Below are 18,272 nucleotides of genomic sequence, written 5' to 3' on the forward strand. Positions count from 1 at the left end.
ACCGGATTAAAAATACTTACCATGCAATAGCATTTAGCTTTGGTTGAAGCTGAGGTTCAAAACGATGGTATTTTTGGTGGAACAAAGGAAAAAAAATGAGGAAGATGATGTTTTTTTTTTCCATGTTTTAAATATTATTTAATATTTTAATTACTTAACTTTTATTTTGTTTTAACTAAATTAATGGCATAAACCGTCCACCAACATTCAAAAAGACTATAATTACCTTTTTGATATTTAAAAGCTCAATGATTATGCATTTTATTTAATAAAGTCAATGGTGATGAAGTTTTGTATCTTTTACGATTTAATCCTTTTTCCTTAATTAACTAGCCAAACATTAAAATTTTCAGACCAAACTTCAATATATCTATATATTAACTCCGTAAATATTTAATAAAATATTTACAAGCTCTGTTTACGAAAACGAGGTCTTGATACCTCATTTTCCAAAATCATGACTAATTGCTAAAATCTATTAAATCACGATTCACTATTATAATATATTTAAATTACAAATATTAATTAAATACATCTATGAATTCTCTCGTTAGAATTGTGGTCCCAAAACCATTATTTTTGATACCACTGAAAAACGGGTTGTTACATTTTCTTTTAATTTCTCTTCTCTTTTTTTAGGGTTTCATATTTTCTATCTTCTTCCTTAGCTGTAGATTTAAGATTTCTACAGTTTTCTTCTTTTTCTTCTTGTTAGTTAAGTTAGTTATTACTATAGCTAGAGGTTATTTACACTTTCAGTCCATTTACTTTGCTTGCATTAACACTTTCATCTTTGTTTAATGCATTTTCAATTTTCTTTAGTTTTAGTTGTTAAAGCTTTTACCTTTAATGTTCTTTGCTTCTTATTTTAGTGTTAGATGCTATCTTTACTTTGCTTTTAAGTTTTCTTCATTAAAAATCTCAACTTTTTTATTTTTCTTGAGCTTTCCTTTAATGGCTACCATGTTTATTACTTTAATGCTTGTTAGTTTAGTTTTTATCATGAGTAACTAAACTCCTAAAGGGTTGATTGATAGAGATGTGGGTAAGCTAATTTTTTATTAAGAGGATAAATTGCAATAAATTGGACTAAATTGAATGAATATAAATACTTAAGATTGATGACCCTAAGGGAATATTTAGGCAAATGAGACTGAGAAGAGATCTTGTTGAGCACCGATTCTTTGAACTTCGGGTTAGCTGGTGAGATCAAGAGATAAATCGAACTAATTTGTCTAACTTGATAAAGTTAAGACTGAGAAGTAATACAGAACCACTTTAGGAGTTTAAGCAATTTAGAACCTTAATTAAATGATTAGTGAATTACATCAAAGTCAACCAACCATTGTTTCTTAATTATTTGTGAATTTTATAACATTTCATCCCTTATAGTTTAGTCCTTCAGGTAGTAGCCAATAGTTTAGTTTAATCACTCTTCATTTTATGATTTGCCATAATATAATTTTTAGCAATTAGTTGTTTATACTCTGCATGCTCTTAGCTAGGAATTGCTTAATCGCCTCCTGCCTTGGGTTCAACCCCTTGGAATACCCCGTGTTCCATCAGAACTATAAATATTACAACCGACACTGTATGTTTGCACTCAAAACTCGTTCTTTAAAATAATTTTTATAAAATTGTTTGTTTTTGTGCACGATGTATATGGGTCAACATCCATTGGTCATTCAATGAATGAGTATGCCTACTATGTATTAACCCACAAGATTGGCCTCTAATGGCCTTCCTCTATCCAGGGCGTTGCTGTTACGGTCGTATAAAGTTTGGAGATCATAAGCTAAGATTTTATTATACTTAAGTGTTGAAGATAATACAATTACAAGACACCAATATAAAAGAAAAATAATTAAAACATTATATGAAACACAACATAAAATAATAACATAACACAAATAAATAAATATCAAAATCTATATAATAGGAATTATTAATATATAAAAATTAATAAAATATTAAATATCTTAAACACGGTGACACGAAATATAGGGATATGCAATGATTCAGGGATTGAAAATTGTAATCTCATTCTCTGAAGTACTCGAGCTTTTCAGATTAATTTTCCTTCGTCAGTACCAATTGACATAGATTCCGTAGTAGTTATAACATTAACATATAACTTAGCAGTACGCCAGTAGGAATGTTCCCCGAGTTAGAACTAAAGAGACCGGCACAAGTGTGTTTTACCACTCGGATGAACTCACAAGCGGCTCCAGGCAATCAAACATGTCGGTCGGAAATTCATCAAAGAAGCTATCAGGAGTTGCAGAGTTTCCTATATTTTCCTTCTTTCCAAGTTCAGCATCGCTGCCCTTTATTCCAGCTGATGGAATCTTGGTCAATGATATTGGTTTACTTTCAGATTCAGAAGCCTCCTGATTATTGAACATGGCGGCAAAGTTGAAGTCAAAGGAGTCTGGCAAGATGGGAAGGTCCACTTGTAGTTGCGGTATCATCCTAATCGGCTCAATGTCTAGTGTGGAAAGACCTGTTTCCATGTTCAGGAAATCTGGCTTAATTAGATCAGGTAATGGCACCAATTTGAATTCTTCCAAGTTTCCTGGAAAGAAAGGATGTTGATGAGATGATGATCCTTGCTCTAACGGGACACCATTGCTTGGAACAACCTGAAAACATATAACCAAGTATTCCGTTTATCACAGAAGCAAAAAAGCTAGCTTTGATTTTGTGTGTTGAATTATTAATTTACCTCCACCATTGGCATTTCATGGAGAGCATGATGATCTTTCCCTTTACTTTTCGGTGTGTGCGAAATTCTCTCCAGCCGCTTTCGTCTAGCACTCCAGAAATTCTTCACATCATTATCTGTTCTTCCTGGTAAATGCCTAGCAATCTTGGCCCACTTGTTGCCAAATTCTGCTTGCAATTCTATCACCACCCTCTCTTCCTCTGCTGAAAATTTGCATCCACTAGGCATTTCCCATTTTGTTTTTGGCAAGAAAAACGAAAAATGATTAATATATTTGGTGAAGGAATCCGAAGAAGTAAAGAGATAAAAAAAAAAAGATGAGAAATTTACGTTTTCAAGTTGGGTCTAAGCTTGTTAACCCATCTAAGACGACAAGATTTTCCAGTTCTGGGTAAAAGTCCCATGGATCGAATGGAGCTCCATCCTTTTGGACCATATTTTTTCACGTAGTTCATTAAGATTTCATCTTCCTCACCAGTCCATGGCCCTTTCTTTATGAATGTCCCATCGCTTTGTCTTTCCATATTTCAAGAAATTCAAAACCCAGGTCACTAATTCTCATAAATTATCTGCTGTTGTTGTTGTTGTTTTCTAGTGACGGTTTAGACGGTTAATGGCACTCTCCGATATTCCATTATCCACTAACTAAAGCCCGCCTGTTTTCCCCACATTTCAAATCATGTTATGAAAATCACAAAACACCCCTGCCTTTATCCTCAAAATTACATGTAGCCCCCGTGTCACCCTCACGTCGTCATGGGACGCTACCCTCTCTAAGCTTCTCTTCATACTCCACTCCAATTCTTTGGAACGTGGCCAAACTAATCAGCACAGCAGAAAAGTTACAAGCAAGCAACAAAAAACTGATCCCACACCATTTTGGCAATGGAATTGGCTTCTCTAAGGGTGTGCACGAATGAAACCTGCTGGCAACAATCAATGTCACTGAAGAGCTTCCAAAGTTTCTATGCTTGATTCCCTTTATTCTGATTCCACGCCATCAAAGTTGTGCAAGACAGCAGGGGGACCAAAATGGGTTGTCATGTTCATGTATTAGAATTATCTTTTCTTCTTGTGCTGAATTATTTTTATCATGTAATGTAATCATGTTGTGAAACCATAAGTCCATAACCAAAGTCAAATACTCAGGATATGGGAATTTTGATGGAATTTTAAAGTCCATCTTATTTATACACTTTTTTTTTTTGATAATGTTAAAAGAAATAAAATAAAAATAATTGAAAATTTTTCACATTAATTATTTCTCAAATTGAAGTTTTATTCAGTAAGCTCTCTTTCAAAGAAGACAAATGGCTTCAAATTCAATGTTTCAACATAAAACCAACAACTCCATAAGATATCAAAGCTAAGACAGTGAATTTTAATGGTTTTATGTTTAATACATGTTCAACAAACTTGACTTGATAAACATAGACACATCTAATCACTTGATCCTGTCTCACTAAGCAACGATGTTTTGGTAATTTAAATAACCCTTTTTTGGGCAAAAGAAAATAAAGAAGAAGAGTAAAATATGTTGCAAATGAAACCCTAATTATCATTTGTCTAGCTTGTAAATACTGTCATCAACTTCATCTCCCACAAATCTTTTCCAAAACCAGTGTTCTTTCCACAATTGTTCCACTTTCTCGATTGGTATATTCTTGGTCTCCGGCAAGAAGAAGTATATAAATAGGGTCATCAGAGCCACCCATCCTCCGAAAAAGAAGAAAATCCCTGCCTTCATGTGGCAAAGCATAGCTAGAAAAGTTTGTCCAATAAGAAAACAGAAGAAAAAACTGACTGCTACTGTAATACTTTGGCCAGCTGATCGAATCTCTAATGGATAAATCTCACTAGGGACTAACCATCCCAAGGGACCCCAAGATAACCCAAACCCAGAAATGTATATACATATCAAAACTAGAACCACATAAGCACTCGCCTTGCTCAATCCACCATGATCACCTAATAAAGCTGTCATAAACCCTCCAATTGTTACTTGTGTTGCAAGCATTTGAATTCCACCAAGCATAAACAGTACTCTTCGACCTTGCTTATCGACTACAAACATAGATATGAATGTACAGCCAACGTTGAAACAACGAATCACAACTGCAGACAAGAGTGAAGAACTTTCACGAAGACCAATTGTCCTGAATAGTATTGGAGCATAGAATGTAATGACATTAATCCCTGTCATTTGTGCGAAAAATGGTATTGCTGCTGCCATTACCAGTTGAGGCCTATACTTTCTTTGTAGGATTTTCTTGAATGGGTCTTTGGTTGTTTTTGAAATAGAGCTTGCTTTGAGGAGATCATCGAGTTCTCGTTGAACATCATTGGTGCCTCTTATACGCTGAAGCACACGTGTGGCCTTTTCCAGGTTATTGTCTTTCTGAATCAAGCTGTTTGGTGTGTCAGGAAGAATAATTGCACCTATAGTCAGGATTGATGCTGGAACTGCAGCCATGGATAGGGAGATACGCCAGCCCCAACCGCCGTCAATCTTTTCAGTGCAAAAGTTGATGATATTAGCTATTAGTACTCCGATGCCAACTCCAGTGTCAAAGATAATATTCATTGCTCCTCTGTGTTTAGGTAACGCCATTTCAGAGATATAGAGTGGGATCGACTGCAAAGCAAGCAAATGGAGTATAAATAACAAGCAGATAAATATTTAGAGTCATGTACGTAACTTATCATTGAACATGTTTTAACACTATATTCTGTCACAATCTTGAATTAACAGGAGTTGATCATCTGGTTTGCTTAAAAAAGATCATATCTCTATACTAAAGGGAAAAACAGAAAAGGCCAACATAGACCATTGATTACAAGATTCATTGTCATCAGTAAAGCTTTCTTTTTTCACCACGTCAATGAAAGACAATTCTTAACTGCTGTTACTAGTTACTACATATTTTACGGTAAAAGTACCATAGAGGCCCCTGTAATAGGAGTCGGATTGTATATTGTCCCATTTGCTCAAAATATGAGCAAATTAATCCCTATAAGTTAGAAAAAAGAGCGAAGTGGTCCTTCTGTTGAAAATTCCATTCATTTCTGCTATTAAAAATTGGTCTCTATACATGAGCATGAGGTACACATGACACGCCATATCTCATTGTCTAATTATTCTGTCAGTCACGCCAGTTTGAAACAATATAAATGGATAAAATTTTTAATAGAAAATACCAATTTGCTCTTTGACCTAATATAGGAACTAATTTACCCAATTTTTAATAGAAATGGCAAGATACAATCTAACTTATAGTACATGCCTTCATGATATTCTTACCCATATTTTACTCGTTTCTACCCTCCTTATTGCAACATTTTCTTTGAATTCAGAAGGTAAATTTTCCATCAAACTTGTTGTTTCAGTCCATTTCGACAAGATTTTGCATAATAAGAAGAAATAACAAGGTGCTGAGCAAAAACTTCAATATATATATATATATGACAAAGTAGATTACAGTACCTGGTTGCCAAATCCAAGTCCAATTCCAAGAAAAAGACGACCAAATACAAGCATGTAGAGATTAGAAGCAGCGCCACCAAGGGCTGAACCAATAAGGACAGCAACCCCTGCTACAAGCATCGACGCCTTTCGTCCAAAGACTCGAGTCACAGTAGATGCAAATAAAGAAGAAACAAGGCCAGATAGGTAGAGTGAAGATGTAAACAAGGTCAACAGTTGGCTATCAAATTTGCAGTAATTGCTAATCTTGGTACCTTCTTTCATCCTTCGATACACATTCGGGAAGAATTTTTTGAGGAAAGGGTCCATAGAGGTTACTCCCCCTTCAAAATCAAGGTCAGATAAATGGTGTTAACGGCGGGAATTTACACATGAGAGCATCTGAAACTTAAATTGACTAAAATAGTAAGTTAACCCATAGCCCAAAACCAGACTGACCTGAAACTCCAAGATCATAACCAAAGATAAGTCCCCCCGAGGCAGCCACCACACATGAGAGGACAACAAGCAGGGTAACCTTGCCATTGTATTGCCCTCTTTCACCTGGTATCCCCTCTGCAAACGCCATACCTAAAAGTAACCTCTAAGCTGATCACCATACAAGGGGGGGATATTATAAGTGTACGAACAACAGTGGTAGACCCTACTTACTAAAAAAGAAATCACTAGTGGAAGACTTTGTACGCAAAATCTCCATTTACGTGCGGACCAAAAGGAGTTGTGGAGTTCTTTTTTCTGTCGAGTGGGGTTGAACAACATTAAAGGACATAGAGATGTGTTTTCTAAAACAATGGTTCAAGCTATATAACCAGGGAAACTATATATATACACACACATTAGGTATGGTTTTAATATGCGTAGATTTTTTACCTTTAAAACAATCTTATTAGAGATTATGCAATCGCATGTACTTTGAAACTGGTTAAGTCTTATGGGCCCAACACTTGTTTAATCTCACAGCTTAAGGTCAAATTTGCTAGGCGAAAGTGGAAACCTCCACGGGAGGAGTTGACAAATTAAAGCCCAGTACAACTGAACTAGTGGCGTATTCAATTGGTTGCTTTTTCTTTTCTTTGCTATGTAGCTTTATGTTATACTTTAACTAATTGTTGACTAACTTATGAACAGTTTTGAATGTCTTCACATTGGACTTTAAGAAAGTACTCAAGCACGAGGCCACTAGCTTGCTCCTTGTTCATACTGCTCTTCTTTCCAAGCCGTTATCATATGCGTCATTCCTGGATGATTTCGTATCAGTTTAACGTCATTCTCCTTGTGTGAAAACTGATCTCTTATGACCCCAAAAAAAGTATAGCCATTCCTAGAAAATCCAACCTAATCTATATGATATGAACCAATCCATAACCAGTACAAAGAGGGGTTATAATCTGACGAGGATCAGTGGATTCGAGGTGCAATATTAACACATACCTAGATGAACTGCTTGTCATGATGTGGCACAAGCTAAACATGGAATCTATCTACTTAAAATTGTCACTGACCAATTTTAAGGTGAAGAATGGTCAAGCATATGTATAAATGAGATATTGTAGGAATGTAATAGTTATGATTAATAATTTAATTTATTGAATAAAATATATAAATAGTAATATTTTATTGTTTGGTTAATTACAATAATATTGAGGGTAGATAAGAAATAGATTGAAAATTATCATTTTTCCTAAAATTTAATTTCACTCCAACTAATCCTAATCATAATTAATTTCTTCCTCTGGTTAATCCTTTCCTTTTCTATCATCTTTTATTTTTTATAAGGTAAACTATTAAAATAGTTACTTTGTCATTTATGTTTGAAATATTACGTTCTAGTTATTTATGTTTCAAATGTTACGTTTTAGTCACATATGTTATCGTGTTGTGACATTTTGGTCACTGAGTTGTTAATTGCCGTTAATGGTGTAACGGTTAGCTGACATGACATGTTAAATAATCATTTCAAATAAAAATTTTAGGTTAATTTATACAACCGGTCCCCATATTTTTTCGTTTTGAGTTATTTAATTTTTTTCTTTTATGTTCTTTTAACCCTTTTTTTTTCCTTATTTTTCATTCTTTTCTGCTTCTCCATTTATTTTCCTCCCTTTCTTTTAATGTAGTTTTTCTATGTTTTCAACTTGTTAAAACTAGTCCACAAGCTCGCCTCACTCGAAAAAATTTAAATTGTTCAAAAAATTAAAAATATTGAAATTAGTTTTAACAAATAAAAAAACATAAAATATGGGGACCGATTGTATAAATTAACCTAAAGTTTTTGTTTGAAATGATTATTTAACGTGCCATGTCAGCTTACTGTTATACTGTTAACGGAAATTAGCTGCACGGTGACTAAAATGTTACAACGCGATAATGTAAGTAACTAAAATATAACATTTCAAACATAAGTAACTAAAATGTAACCTGAGGTGAACAAAAATGACTAGTTTAGAAGTTTACCTTTTTATATTCATCTTCCCTCCCTCCGTATACGTTTCATGTTTCCTCTCCTTCATATCTAAAACTTTTGTATTTTCAGAAGCAACAACATGATTTTCGGTGAAAGAGGTGCCATGTATGGCCGCCGGCCACGGTTGGCCAAAAGCTTTTCAACTCCGAAAATTCACCTCAAATATAAATTAAATTCAGTAAATTAAAGACAAAGGCTAAATTGAAAATTTTAAGACTACAAAATAAGGATCGAATTGAATCATGTTTTAAACCTAATAGACTTCATAAAAAATATCCCAAAAGTCAGGAGCCCAGCGTTTCGCTTTCAAAAAAAGGTCTTCCAGCGTCATTTTCCCTTTTTATGTTTATCACTTTTCCTTCTAATTGCTCTACCTTTTTCTTTCTTTTCAATTTTCCTTTAAAGTAAATAATAATAGAAATAATAAATTTAATTCTGTACCCACCACCACATTTGTTTGACAAAATTTTAAATATTATAAAAAAATTATTGTTATAGATTTATAACAACATACGAGACATTTTTAATAAAATTTATAAATGTAATTTCATTTATTAAAAAATATTTTTATTTTAACAAAATTTAAACATTTTATTGAAATAATAACTTAACTAAATTTATTATTTTTATTTCAGTTGGGAGTAAAGTTAATTTACTAAAATTCAAGATAAAACTTTTATAAAGAATTAATTTAATAAATAGTGTATGGTTGATGTTATGAAGATAGAAAGAAAACATAAAGAATGGATTTATACACAACATTAAACATAAAGGGAGGGAAAAGAAATGGCATAAAAAATGAGTTGATAAAAAAATTGAAGTATATTGATTTGATAAGGAGTAATTGGTGCAATTATTTGGGGTTAATTTGCAAATAGAGGAGAGAAGACACTTGTCCACCAACAGAAAGAGGTGGTAACATGAGTCACACGATGAAAAGGGAACACCTTTGGGACAACAACCCATTGCCACACGACGGTGGCTTGAGAAGGCAGGACTTGAGTTGCTTTGTGGAATAAAGAAAGAGAGATGAAGAAGCAGGATGCATCAGGCTCGAATTGAAGATTATGAATATAAGAAGCTGCCACGACCATGACTTCCTCTGCAACTCTGGGGTTGCTTCATTTATTTATTTATGGGTTCAAAAGTTCGTGGATCTTGAATCTAAACAAAATTAAAACACTTTCAAAATGTATGATCTTCATAAATCACATGTCTGCCTCCATAAAATTACATTATGATTATCATTTTCTACTAAAATCTTTGTAAGCCCCATGTCATGAGATAGCTCCAATCTTAGCAAGATTACGCATGCCCACATTCAATCACTCCTCTACTGCATCCCTTCCTTGTCATGTGCTACACCACCCAAACCAACTAGGCGCATACCATTTCCCAATTACATAGTTTCAAATATATAAACAAAAATATGAGATGTATAAAATATTTTATATTTAAAATATTTTTTTAAAAAATCCAAATGATTACGTATCTGCTAAGCCTAAAGATAATAGAGAATGTATGTAAGTGTAAAGCCTAAAAGGCGACAAAAAGTGTGCATAAATGCAATGCCCAAAGGGAACAAAACTCCAAATATACATCACATCTCCCGAATGCATTATACCCTCTATCCGCATGTCAATCATATCCTAATCATTTCCCTAATACTTCGTTTGGTTATTAGTTTCATAACATGAGGAAAAAACTTATTTATTACATATGTATTATAATAGTTAGTACAAATTTAAACTTGAAATTAGAAAGACGAGTAATAACTCTTATAAAAAAAATAAGACCTTTTCAAAATAAGTGAAAAATCTTCCTTCTCTTTGCTAAAATAAGTCACGAGAGCAGTTAAATATTACCAATTGAATTAGTTTATTGTTAACTCATATACTAAAACATATATAAAAAATAATATTCCTACCCAACATAGCATAAACACATTATAATCATAAATATTCTATATCAATTACGACCAATAACATATTCATCATTGACATAGAGATATATTTAGAGTATACAGATTTCAAAATATGTTTAGACAATTCATTATTTAGTTATACATATCACCACATCCACATCCACATAAACTCCACGTTTTAATGTAGGCGTTTATTAATTAGCTTGCATATAACCAATTCCAAAAAGAGTACGTATGGCCTCAAATGTATATATAGACAATTCCTATTTTTATGACCACACACATATTTCTACTTATTAAGTCCACATTTTTTTTTATCAACAACTTGTCAAAGGCATAACACATTTCCCACATTAATATCACGTACACTAAGGTTATTACTTCATGACAACTAAATTTCCATAACACATTGTTAGTTAATATGACATTTCATAACTAAACATTTTTTCTAACTTATCTATGACTTATTTCAACACTTTTAAACCATAAAACTGACACATATTCATTACAAAATCATTTTCATATTTATAACACAAATTTATTATTTCTTTAAACATATTAGAGTAAGAAAAGTATGAGAACCCAAGGGTACTTACCTTGGATGCACTTATGCTTAAAAATCAGGCTTCCAATAATTTGAATCTATCCTTTAGCTTCAAATTTCATTTCTCAATATTTCTTCATAAATTTAACAAAATATTAGTATATAAGCTTTCCAAGCTTTCTTATACAACAAGCTCAAATAAAGTTACTAACATTATAGAACCTTTCTCTCTCTAGTTTCAATTCTCTTTTAAAAACTCGTAAAACCTTGGCTGAAAATGGAGAGATTGAAGGTGGATTAGTTTCCCGGATTTTAACAAGAGCTCAAGTTTTTATGAGATTAAAATAAATCAAAAATAGAATGAGAGAAAATTTTCTCCTCCTTTTAGAAAACTCAGAATTATTATTTTTACACTTTTTCCCCTCTTTTATTCCATAAAAAAAAATCTAAAGTCAAAGTTGGAGACTAACTTAAATTTGTGATCTACAATTCATCTCATCATTTTATTCACATCGAATTGTCTCAATTAATTCCATATATCAAAATAATATTCGATCAAAGTACTCTTATGAAGCAAAATTACTTTTTTACCTCTTAACACGATTTCTTCGCAAAATTATGTAGTCATCACACTCCAAGCTCACAATTCGTATTTAACTTTTATTATAAATTCTTGGGTGGTGAAAATTATACCTTGCCTTTTTTCAATACAAATGAAAAATTTGTAACTTAACCCCACACCTTAAACTCTTTTCCAAATTAGTTCAAAAGTGATTTCCATCACACCAATACATATTCCAAATCATTCTAAAGTCAAAAGATTCTCTTTTTGATAAAATTTACATTTTAATCCTCAAACTTTTCTAAAGTTATAATTTAATCCCTTTTCCACATATTCAAATACACAATTCTCTACATTAATTTTCCATATCAAATATCAATTTCACTTTCATAAAAATTCTCTATCAACTTATTTTCCGATTTTTCTCGAAACTTCAGTATTTCCAATCCCAAGACCGTACTAGATGTTTTATCGGAAATTTTGGGACATTACAAGATGATATAATTGAAAGCCTTTGGTTGTAATACGTAACATTGCTGCCCTTTTTATTTTTTTTTTTGCATAGTATTTCTTTCATAGGTCAGATGGCAACATTACTAGCAAAATTAGTAAATTGATGTTTTCGAGTAGCGTTAAAATTCATAGCCCATAACACGTATCTCATGATGTAACATAGTATGCTTATATTAAACCTGCATATCAACGCCGAGCTAACTTTACCTGTTGAATTGAACCCTAATCGAATATAAATTTATCTTCATGAATGTGATAGCGAATCTAGAAGATGACTGTCTTTAACGAACAAATTCTCATACTTGTGTTCTCTTAAATAAAGAACCTTGCAATCCTTCCAAATTATTTGATCCTATAGCTTAGAATGTATGTGGAGACTGGTACCTCCAGTATCTTGAAAGTTGATGTAACTGGAGAGTGCAGACGTGAGCTTCCTCAAATCATCAGTCGTGTGTGCTGCACTCAAAGCGATTCGCAACCTAAACAAAGTTTGAAGTGAAATGACAAAGTCAGTCCACATTGAAATGAACATGTTTTCCATCATCCAGGCATGATTCAGAACATCCACAATGAGTTAAGCCAAAGGTTTGGTAACCTTATACGCTACATTCCTGACTTCACAGGAGGTTTAAACTAGAAGTGCCCAATGTATGCTACTAATTAGTAGACGACTATGGGCAATGTTTCCACAAAACTGAAACCAACAAGATGGATGATAATAATAAACTGCAACAAACCTGCAAGAGTTGGGGGGCACTGTTGGTGGTCTGATTGCAGTGACATGGAAACCAGATTTCAACAATTCCCTGTTCATAAGAGATGGAACAGTTAGAAGCAATATGAAGAAATTATTAGTTACTCACAGCCATAAAGGGTGATTGATGAACCCCAAATTGTTGCCTATTAATCGGGTGTTCACCTTCACCAGGAATCGAATCATTGTTGTACCAAAAAAAGAAGGGTGATGGATGGGGATGAGAGAAGAAACCTGCTAGCTTTCAGGGCTTTCTCTTCACTTCCTACAATAAGAGATATTATCGGGCTGGAAATGGCAATTCCAGTCAAAGCACGGAAATCCTCCACTCGGTTCCAAAGTTCTCGTCGACGCCAGGTCTCTCTTTTTGCCACAATAACAGCAGCTGCTAAGTTGTATTTATTTTGTTAGCAAGAAGGCAAATGCTACAATTACATCTGCGGATAAGGCAAAAAGAGAATTCATTTCTAACATTGTACATTATATACTCAACTCCATCTCTTTATTTCCTAGAAGTTAATTCTCCCTCACTACTTCTTACAGGGATCATTACTTGAACAGAAATAAATCCTGTTAGTGGTAATAATTAATAATATCAAAATATGATGTCAGTCCCTGTACTTTGATAAAGTATGAGATTTAATTCCTGTACTTGAAAATTAAATACTCAAAACACTTTTTCGATATAAAATTTCAGTCCAATCATAGACACTGTCAGTATTTTTCTTCAAAATTTGCCTACCATCAAGTATGTTTGGTGAGTTCATAATGATTTGCTTTTGAAGTTGGTACTAATTGCATGAATGTATTGATGGCAAATTTTGACAGAAAATACTAACAGTGTCAACGATTTAAGTACAAAGATTAAATCTCAAACTTCATTAAAGTATAGGGATTGGCAGCATATTTGGCCACAAGATAAAGAAGAATGTATCTGATTTCACTGAAATCTACTGGTACAATAGTAAGGATAATAACAAAAGGAATAGGTCACACTGAAATAATGCTGAATTTTACCATGCCCAGCAGCAGCTATAGGAACTGGTGTGGCAGTAGAAAATATGAAAGAACGGCCCCTTGATTGGATAAGCTGTTTCCACCTTTTGCTGTTCACATGGTATTCAGACTGGCATGACTAAATATGATACATTCACATAAATCACATGAAACATTCAATCAAGATACATGCTAAAATACACATGTATTTTGGTGAGTTAGTATATATTAGATATAGATGTGAAGGAATGTTGAAGTCAAAATACATTGTGAGCTAACATATCTTAAGGGGTAACATCATGAACATATCTATGTAATTTTGAATTATGCCAGGGTGTAATTTGAAAGCATATTTCCCCATGAAAGGACACAATAAAAGTTTTAAATTAGCATTAAAAAATCTGAATAGACAAAGAATCTAATTCTTAAAGGTATATAATATAGTCTATTATTTTTGTAGTTATCATATTATTCTGCAAGCCTACAGATGGGATATTTAAATGCTATAAACAGCATAGACCCAAACATCACAAATCTATAAACCTTTACATGTCTAGATGATTTTAAGTCAATAGCTATGTTGTCTATTATTTTTTCTCAATGCTGCTCTATGGCCTTTTCCTATTCTTCTCCACACTAAAAGAAGAAGAAGAAGAAACTATTACCTGCAGGCTATAAATCCACCATGACAACCTGCTGCCTTGCTCAAAGTTCCAATGCATATATCAACATCTCTTTCACACTCAAATTCCTCAGCCACTCCTCCACCACTGTTGCCACAAACAAACGTTCCATGTGCCTGAGAAGCATACAAGCAGCACTTCTTAGATATTGATGGCATATACTAGAGGTAAATCATGTAAATAGAAAGAAGCTATCTTCTGTATACCATGCACAAGCTCAATGTTGGGCAGTCTAGTGACCGAGAATAAGTGGAGAATACAGCACAAGATCAAGTTCATTCTCTTAAATTAGAATTTTTCTTTTTCTAGAATGAATTATATGGATTGTGCTCTCCAAAAGGACAAATTCATGATAGATTCAAGGCCTACATTATATCCTGCAAAAAGGTACTATAAAGTAGACACCTAATATCATCCTGCAGCTCTGTATATGCAAATGCAAACTTACGTCATCGATGACTAACAACAGATTATGCTTCCGCCGGAGCTCTACAAGCTCCAGCATAGGTGCAAAGTCCCCATCCATGCTAAACAAGCTGTAGAAGAGAATATAGAACAAATAATACCAGTTAGACAAACAGATAAAGAAATTGGGTTTTCAGCCATACAGTAGTAAGTTGCAATATATGGTAGAAAGTACATCATTCATAAATGAATGCAGTTGCAAAAATCTAGTTATATTCATAAACATGTATTTCATTGGTAAGATGCAAAAAATGCAAAGTATAGTTATTTGCAAATGTACAATATTCTTGGACATCCAGAAAAAAAAAAGCATGAAAATGCGGAAGAAAGGTTGGCTGTTACTTATTTTTATAGGATAGAGAAATGACAATGTAATGAACATCTGTAGAAACATGACTAACCTATCGGTCACAACAACCTTTTTCTTCATTTTGCAATTTGATCTGTCAAAATCCAAAAAAATTGCCATTATGCAGCATGGTTAGAGAGAAAGTCCTAGAAAGAGAATGATTATCAGAAGAATCTATGTGAAAAGTAAAAACCTACAACAGCGCGCGGAGATGGGACATGTTGCAGTGTTTATATACAAAGAATTCTACACTTCTTTGTCTTTCAGCAAGACGAATACCATCAATTATTGATGCATGGTTTAGTTCATCAGAGAAAATGGCAATCTTTTCATCCTTCACAGGCACGTTGCCTGCTGCAAGGAGGGATGCAAGGTTTCCAAGTGCTACCATCAATGCCATATTGGCTGAAAACCCTGTAGGACAAAGAAGACAGTCCTAAAGCATAAACTCGGAAGAAAAAAACAAGCATCAGTCTTCAGAAAAGTTTAGAATAGAAGAATATTTATGGTTAAAAGAATAAATACTGAAAGAACAAGAATATCATACTGAATATAATCCACGTAATAGCTCATGGGTTTAAAAACTACTTTAGAATTTTTAATCAAAATCTAGACAAAAGTACCACTAGCATCATTCGACCTTTATCATTAACTATCATTTTCCAAACATATTCAAGCACCTAATGAACTGAGCATACAACAAATGGATTAAAAAATTCAAATGTAAACAACTGCACATATAAAGTCTTATCCTAAGTCTATACCTCCTTCTTCTTTAAGCTTGCCAAGCTTGACTCCAGTAATCTATGGTGGTAAGTGTATCCGCAGATTAACGGAGAGCCCCTAGGGCCCATTCCGTAATCTCGAGCTGCCTGTTGCGAAATTAAGTTAGCAAAAGAAAATTACTTAAACAACAATCATGGCAGATACTTGTCCAAGAAGTCAATCTTGAAGCAAACCTCTGCTGCAGCTCTTCGAACTGCTGGATGTGAACTCAAGCCCAAATAATCATTTCCAGAGAACAAAAGTAGCCGCTTGAATTGCTGTTGGCTCGTGCCAAAAGTATCATCAGCTAAACATTCTCCATGAACAATCTCATCTCCTATAAGCCCAATGAGCAAAGTTAATAAGCAAAAACTCAAAAAGCTTATCTTGTTTTATTGGAGCAAAGTTCACTCATTTCCCAATCAAAAAAGAACAAAAAGGGTTATTGCATCTACATTCATTCGGTAATCATTTATCATTTCCATAATTATAAAAGCAAAATAAAAGAGAATCTTTTTTTTTTTGTTCGAAAAAGAATACCTGAACTTGGAATCTCAAGAAGCCATTTACGGTAAGTGGGTTCAGAAATAGAGACATTGACAGAGGAACGATCCCATGGTTGCATTTCGTCGAACACCTCGTACTCTTCTTTACCGGAAACTCGAGTATTGCTCATTTGCTGTTGTTCGTTGGGAAGGTAAAGGGGTCTTAAAGATCGAAGCAATTTCAAAGAGTCGAGCTTCGAAAGCGCTTCTCCGACCCATTTGTCCCATAAGTTGCTAACCTCCATTTCCCGCAGCGGAGAAACCAATGCTGTTTCGAGGGATAAGAGTGGTATAAAATGGTAGGTAAAATAGTCCAATTACCAGCTACCGAAATTGGTTTGATAATTTTACTAATATGAGGTACACACATGCATACCAGTAAATAATTAATTTTTTAAATTTTAAATTTTTAATATATATATATAACTTATTTTAAGAAGTAAAATTCTAAAAAATTTATTCAATATTTTTAATTTTTAAAAATTTAATTAATTGCTAATGTGGCATACACTTAAATTGTTGTGTGGTCTGTAAATTTAATACACATTAACATTTTTATCTATTTTGAAGTGATTATCAAAATGTAAATTTAATGATTAAAAGAGACAAAAAAAATAATTAAATAAAAGATTAAAATGGCTTTTAAAGAACCAAATAAGTCATTATGCATTTTATTTTTACACTTGACAAATATGTGTTGTGGCATAATTTTTTTTTAAGGTACATACTACAAATATATACAAGAATACTTTAGTGTTTTATTTTTTTTAAAGTTAACAAAAAAATATATGTGATGAATTTCAATCCATACCAATTGCATTAATAAAATATTAAATTTATTAATTAATAAAAATTTTATTTTAATAATTTTTATTCATTTTAATTTTATTATTCTTACCATATTACTTTCATCATTTGTATATTTGTACTATTATTTTTTCTATTTCAATATTATACATATTCCATGTACTATTATTAATTAATTTCAAATTATATATCTCATTATTTATTGTATGTTTTTTTTAAATAAACATATGTGTTCTAAATAGAGGTGCTCATGGGCTAAGCCGGGCTGGGTTCAGGTCGGGCTCAACTAAAAATTCAGGCCCATTTACTAGGCCCAAGCCTGGCCCAAAAAATGGGCCTAACATTTTGCCCAAGCTTGACCCGGATAAAAATGCTAAAACCCGGGCCTAACCGGTCCGCCCGTATTAATTTTTTATATAATTTTTAAATATATATAATACATCAAAAATACTAAAAACATCAAAATAAATATTTCCCAACAAATTGAAAATAAATTTTAAAAAATATGTAGGCTTAAATAACAGTAAGATATATCTTAACAAAATAGACTTTTAGCGGCACTTTTTTAGGCTTTTAGCGGTGTTTTTAAAGTAAAATTATTTTTTGTGGCGTTTTTTATAAAAACGCCGCTATTGCTTACCTATGAAAAACGCCGCAAAAAATTATTTCATTTGGAATAAAACGACACTGTT

The 18,272-nt window shown here is 33.0% G+C and overlaps 3 protein-coding genes across 3 annotated transcripts; all 3 read right to left on the reverse strand.

Moving 5' to 3' along the window:
* Window positions 1-1,950: 1,950 nt before the first annotated feature.
* On the reverse strand, window positions 1,951-3,249 carry LOC107949887 (transcription factor DUO1). The gene is made up of 3 exons (XM_016884652.2): window positions 3,056-3,249; window positions 2,726-2,945; window positions 1,951-2,642 (listed from the first exon to the last, which is right to left on the reverse strand). Exons 1-3 carry the CDS (start codon window positions 3,247-3,249, stop codon window positions 2,199-2,201), a joined length of 858 nt encoding a protein of 285 aa, XP_016740141.1. The 3' UTR covers window positions 1,951-2,198.
* An 804-nt stretch (window positions 3,250-4,053) lies between these two features.
* LOC107949678 (hexose carrier protein HEX6) lies at window positions 4,054-7,016 on the reverse strand. Its single transcript, XM_016884406.2, has 4 exons — window positions 6,861-7,016; window positions 6,648-6,779; window positions 6,210-6,532; window positions 4,054-5,360 (listed from the first exon to the last, which is right to left on the reverse strand). The coding sequence occupies exons 1-4, from the start codon at window positions 6,904-6,906 to the stop codon at window positions 4,284-4,286; spliced, it is 1,578 nt and encodes a 525-aa protein (XP_016739895.2). The 5' UTR covers window positions 6,907-7,016; the 3' UTR covers window positions 4,054-4,283.
* A 5,284-nt stretch (window positions 7,017-12,300) lies between these two features.
* LOC107949677 (8-amino-7-oxononanoate synthase) lies at window positions 12,301-17,093 on the reverse strand. Its single transcript, XM_016884405.2, has 11 exons — window positions 16,769-17,093; window positions 16,423-16,565; window positions 16,228-16,335; window positions 15,661-15,899; window positions 15,516-15,557; window positions 15,098-15,185; window positions 14,632-14,765; window positions 13,988-14,076; window positions 13,205-13,355; window positions 12,954-13,022; window positions 12,301-12,695 (listed from the first exon to the last, which is right to left on the reverse strand). The coding sequence occupies exons 1-11, from the start codon at window positions 17,016-17,018 to the stop codon at window positions 12,569-12,571; spliced, it is 1,440 nt and encodes a 479-aa protein (XP_016739894.2). The 5' UTR covers window positions 17,019-17,093; the 3' UTR covers window positions 12,301-12,568.
* Window positions 17,094-18,272: the final 1,179 nt, after the last annotated feature.

Source organism: Gossypium hirsutum, chromosome D03 (assembly GCF_007990345.1).
Source record: "Gossypium hirsutum isolate 1008001.06 chromosome D03, Gossypium_hirsutum_v2.1, whole genome shotgun sequence".
NCBI lineage: Eukaryota > Viridiplantae > Streptophyta > Magnoliopsida > Malvales > Malvaceae > Gossypium > Gossypium hirsutum.

Coding starts and splice junctions, on each gene's coding strand:
- LOC107949887 (XM_016884652.2), bottom strand. CDS start 3,249: ATGGAAAGACAAAGCGATGGGACATTCATAAAGAAAGGGCCATGGACT. Junction 2,946..3,055: donor CTTAGACCCAACTTGAAAAC/GTAAATTTCTCA, acceptor GGAAATGCCTAG/TGGATGCAAATTTTCAGCAG. Junction 2,643..2,725: donor ATGAAATGCCAATGGTGGAG/GTAAATTAATAA, acceptor ATATGTTTTCAG/GTTGTTCCAAGCAATGGTGT.
- LOC107949678 (XM_016884406.2), bottom strand. CDS start 6,906: ATGGAGATTTTGCGTACAAAGTCTTCCACTAGTGATTTCTTTTTTA. Junction 6,780..6,860: donor CACTAGTGATTTCTTTTTTA/GTAAGTAGGGTC, acceptor GGTTACTTTTAG/GTATGGCGTTTGCAGAGGGG. Junction 5,361..6,209: donor GACTTGGATTTGGCAACCAG/GTACTGTAATCT, acceptor CTTGCTTTGCAG/TCGATCCCACTCTATATCTC.
- LOC107949677 (XM_016884405.2), bottom strand. CDS start 17,018: ATGGAGGTTAGCAACTTATGGGACAAATGGGTCGGAGAAGCGCTTTCG. Junction 16,336..16,422: donor TTCGAAGAGCTGCAGCAGAG/GTTTGCTTCAAG, acceptor ATTTCGCAACAG/GCAGCTCGAGATTACGGAAT. Junction 15,558..15,660: donor TCCCATCTCCGCGCGCTGTT/GTAGGTTTTTAC, acceptor GGATTTTGACAG/ATCAAATTGCAAAATGAAGA.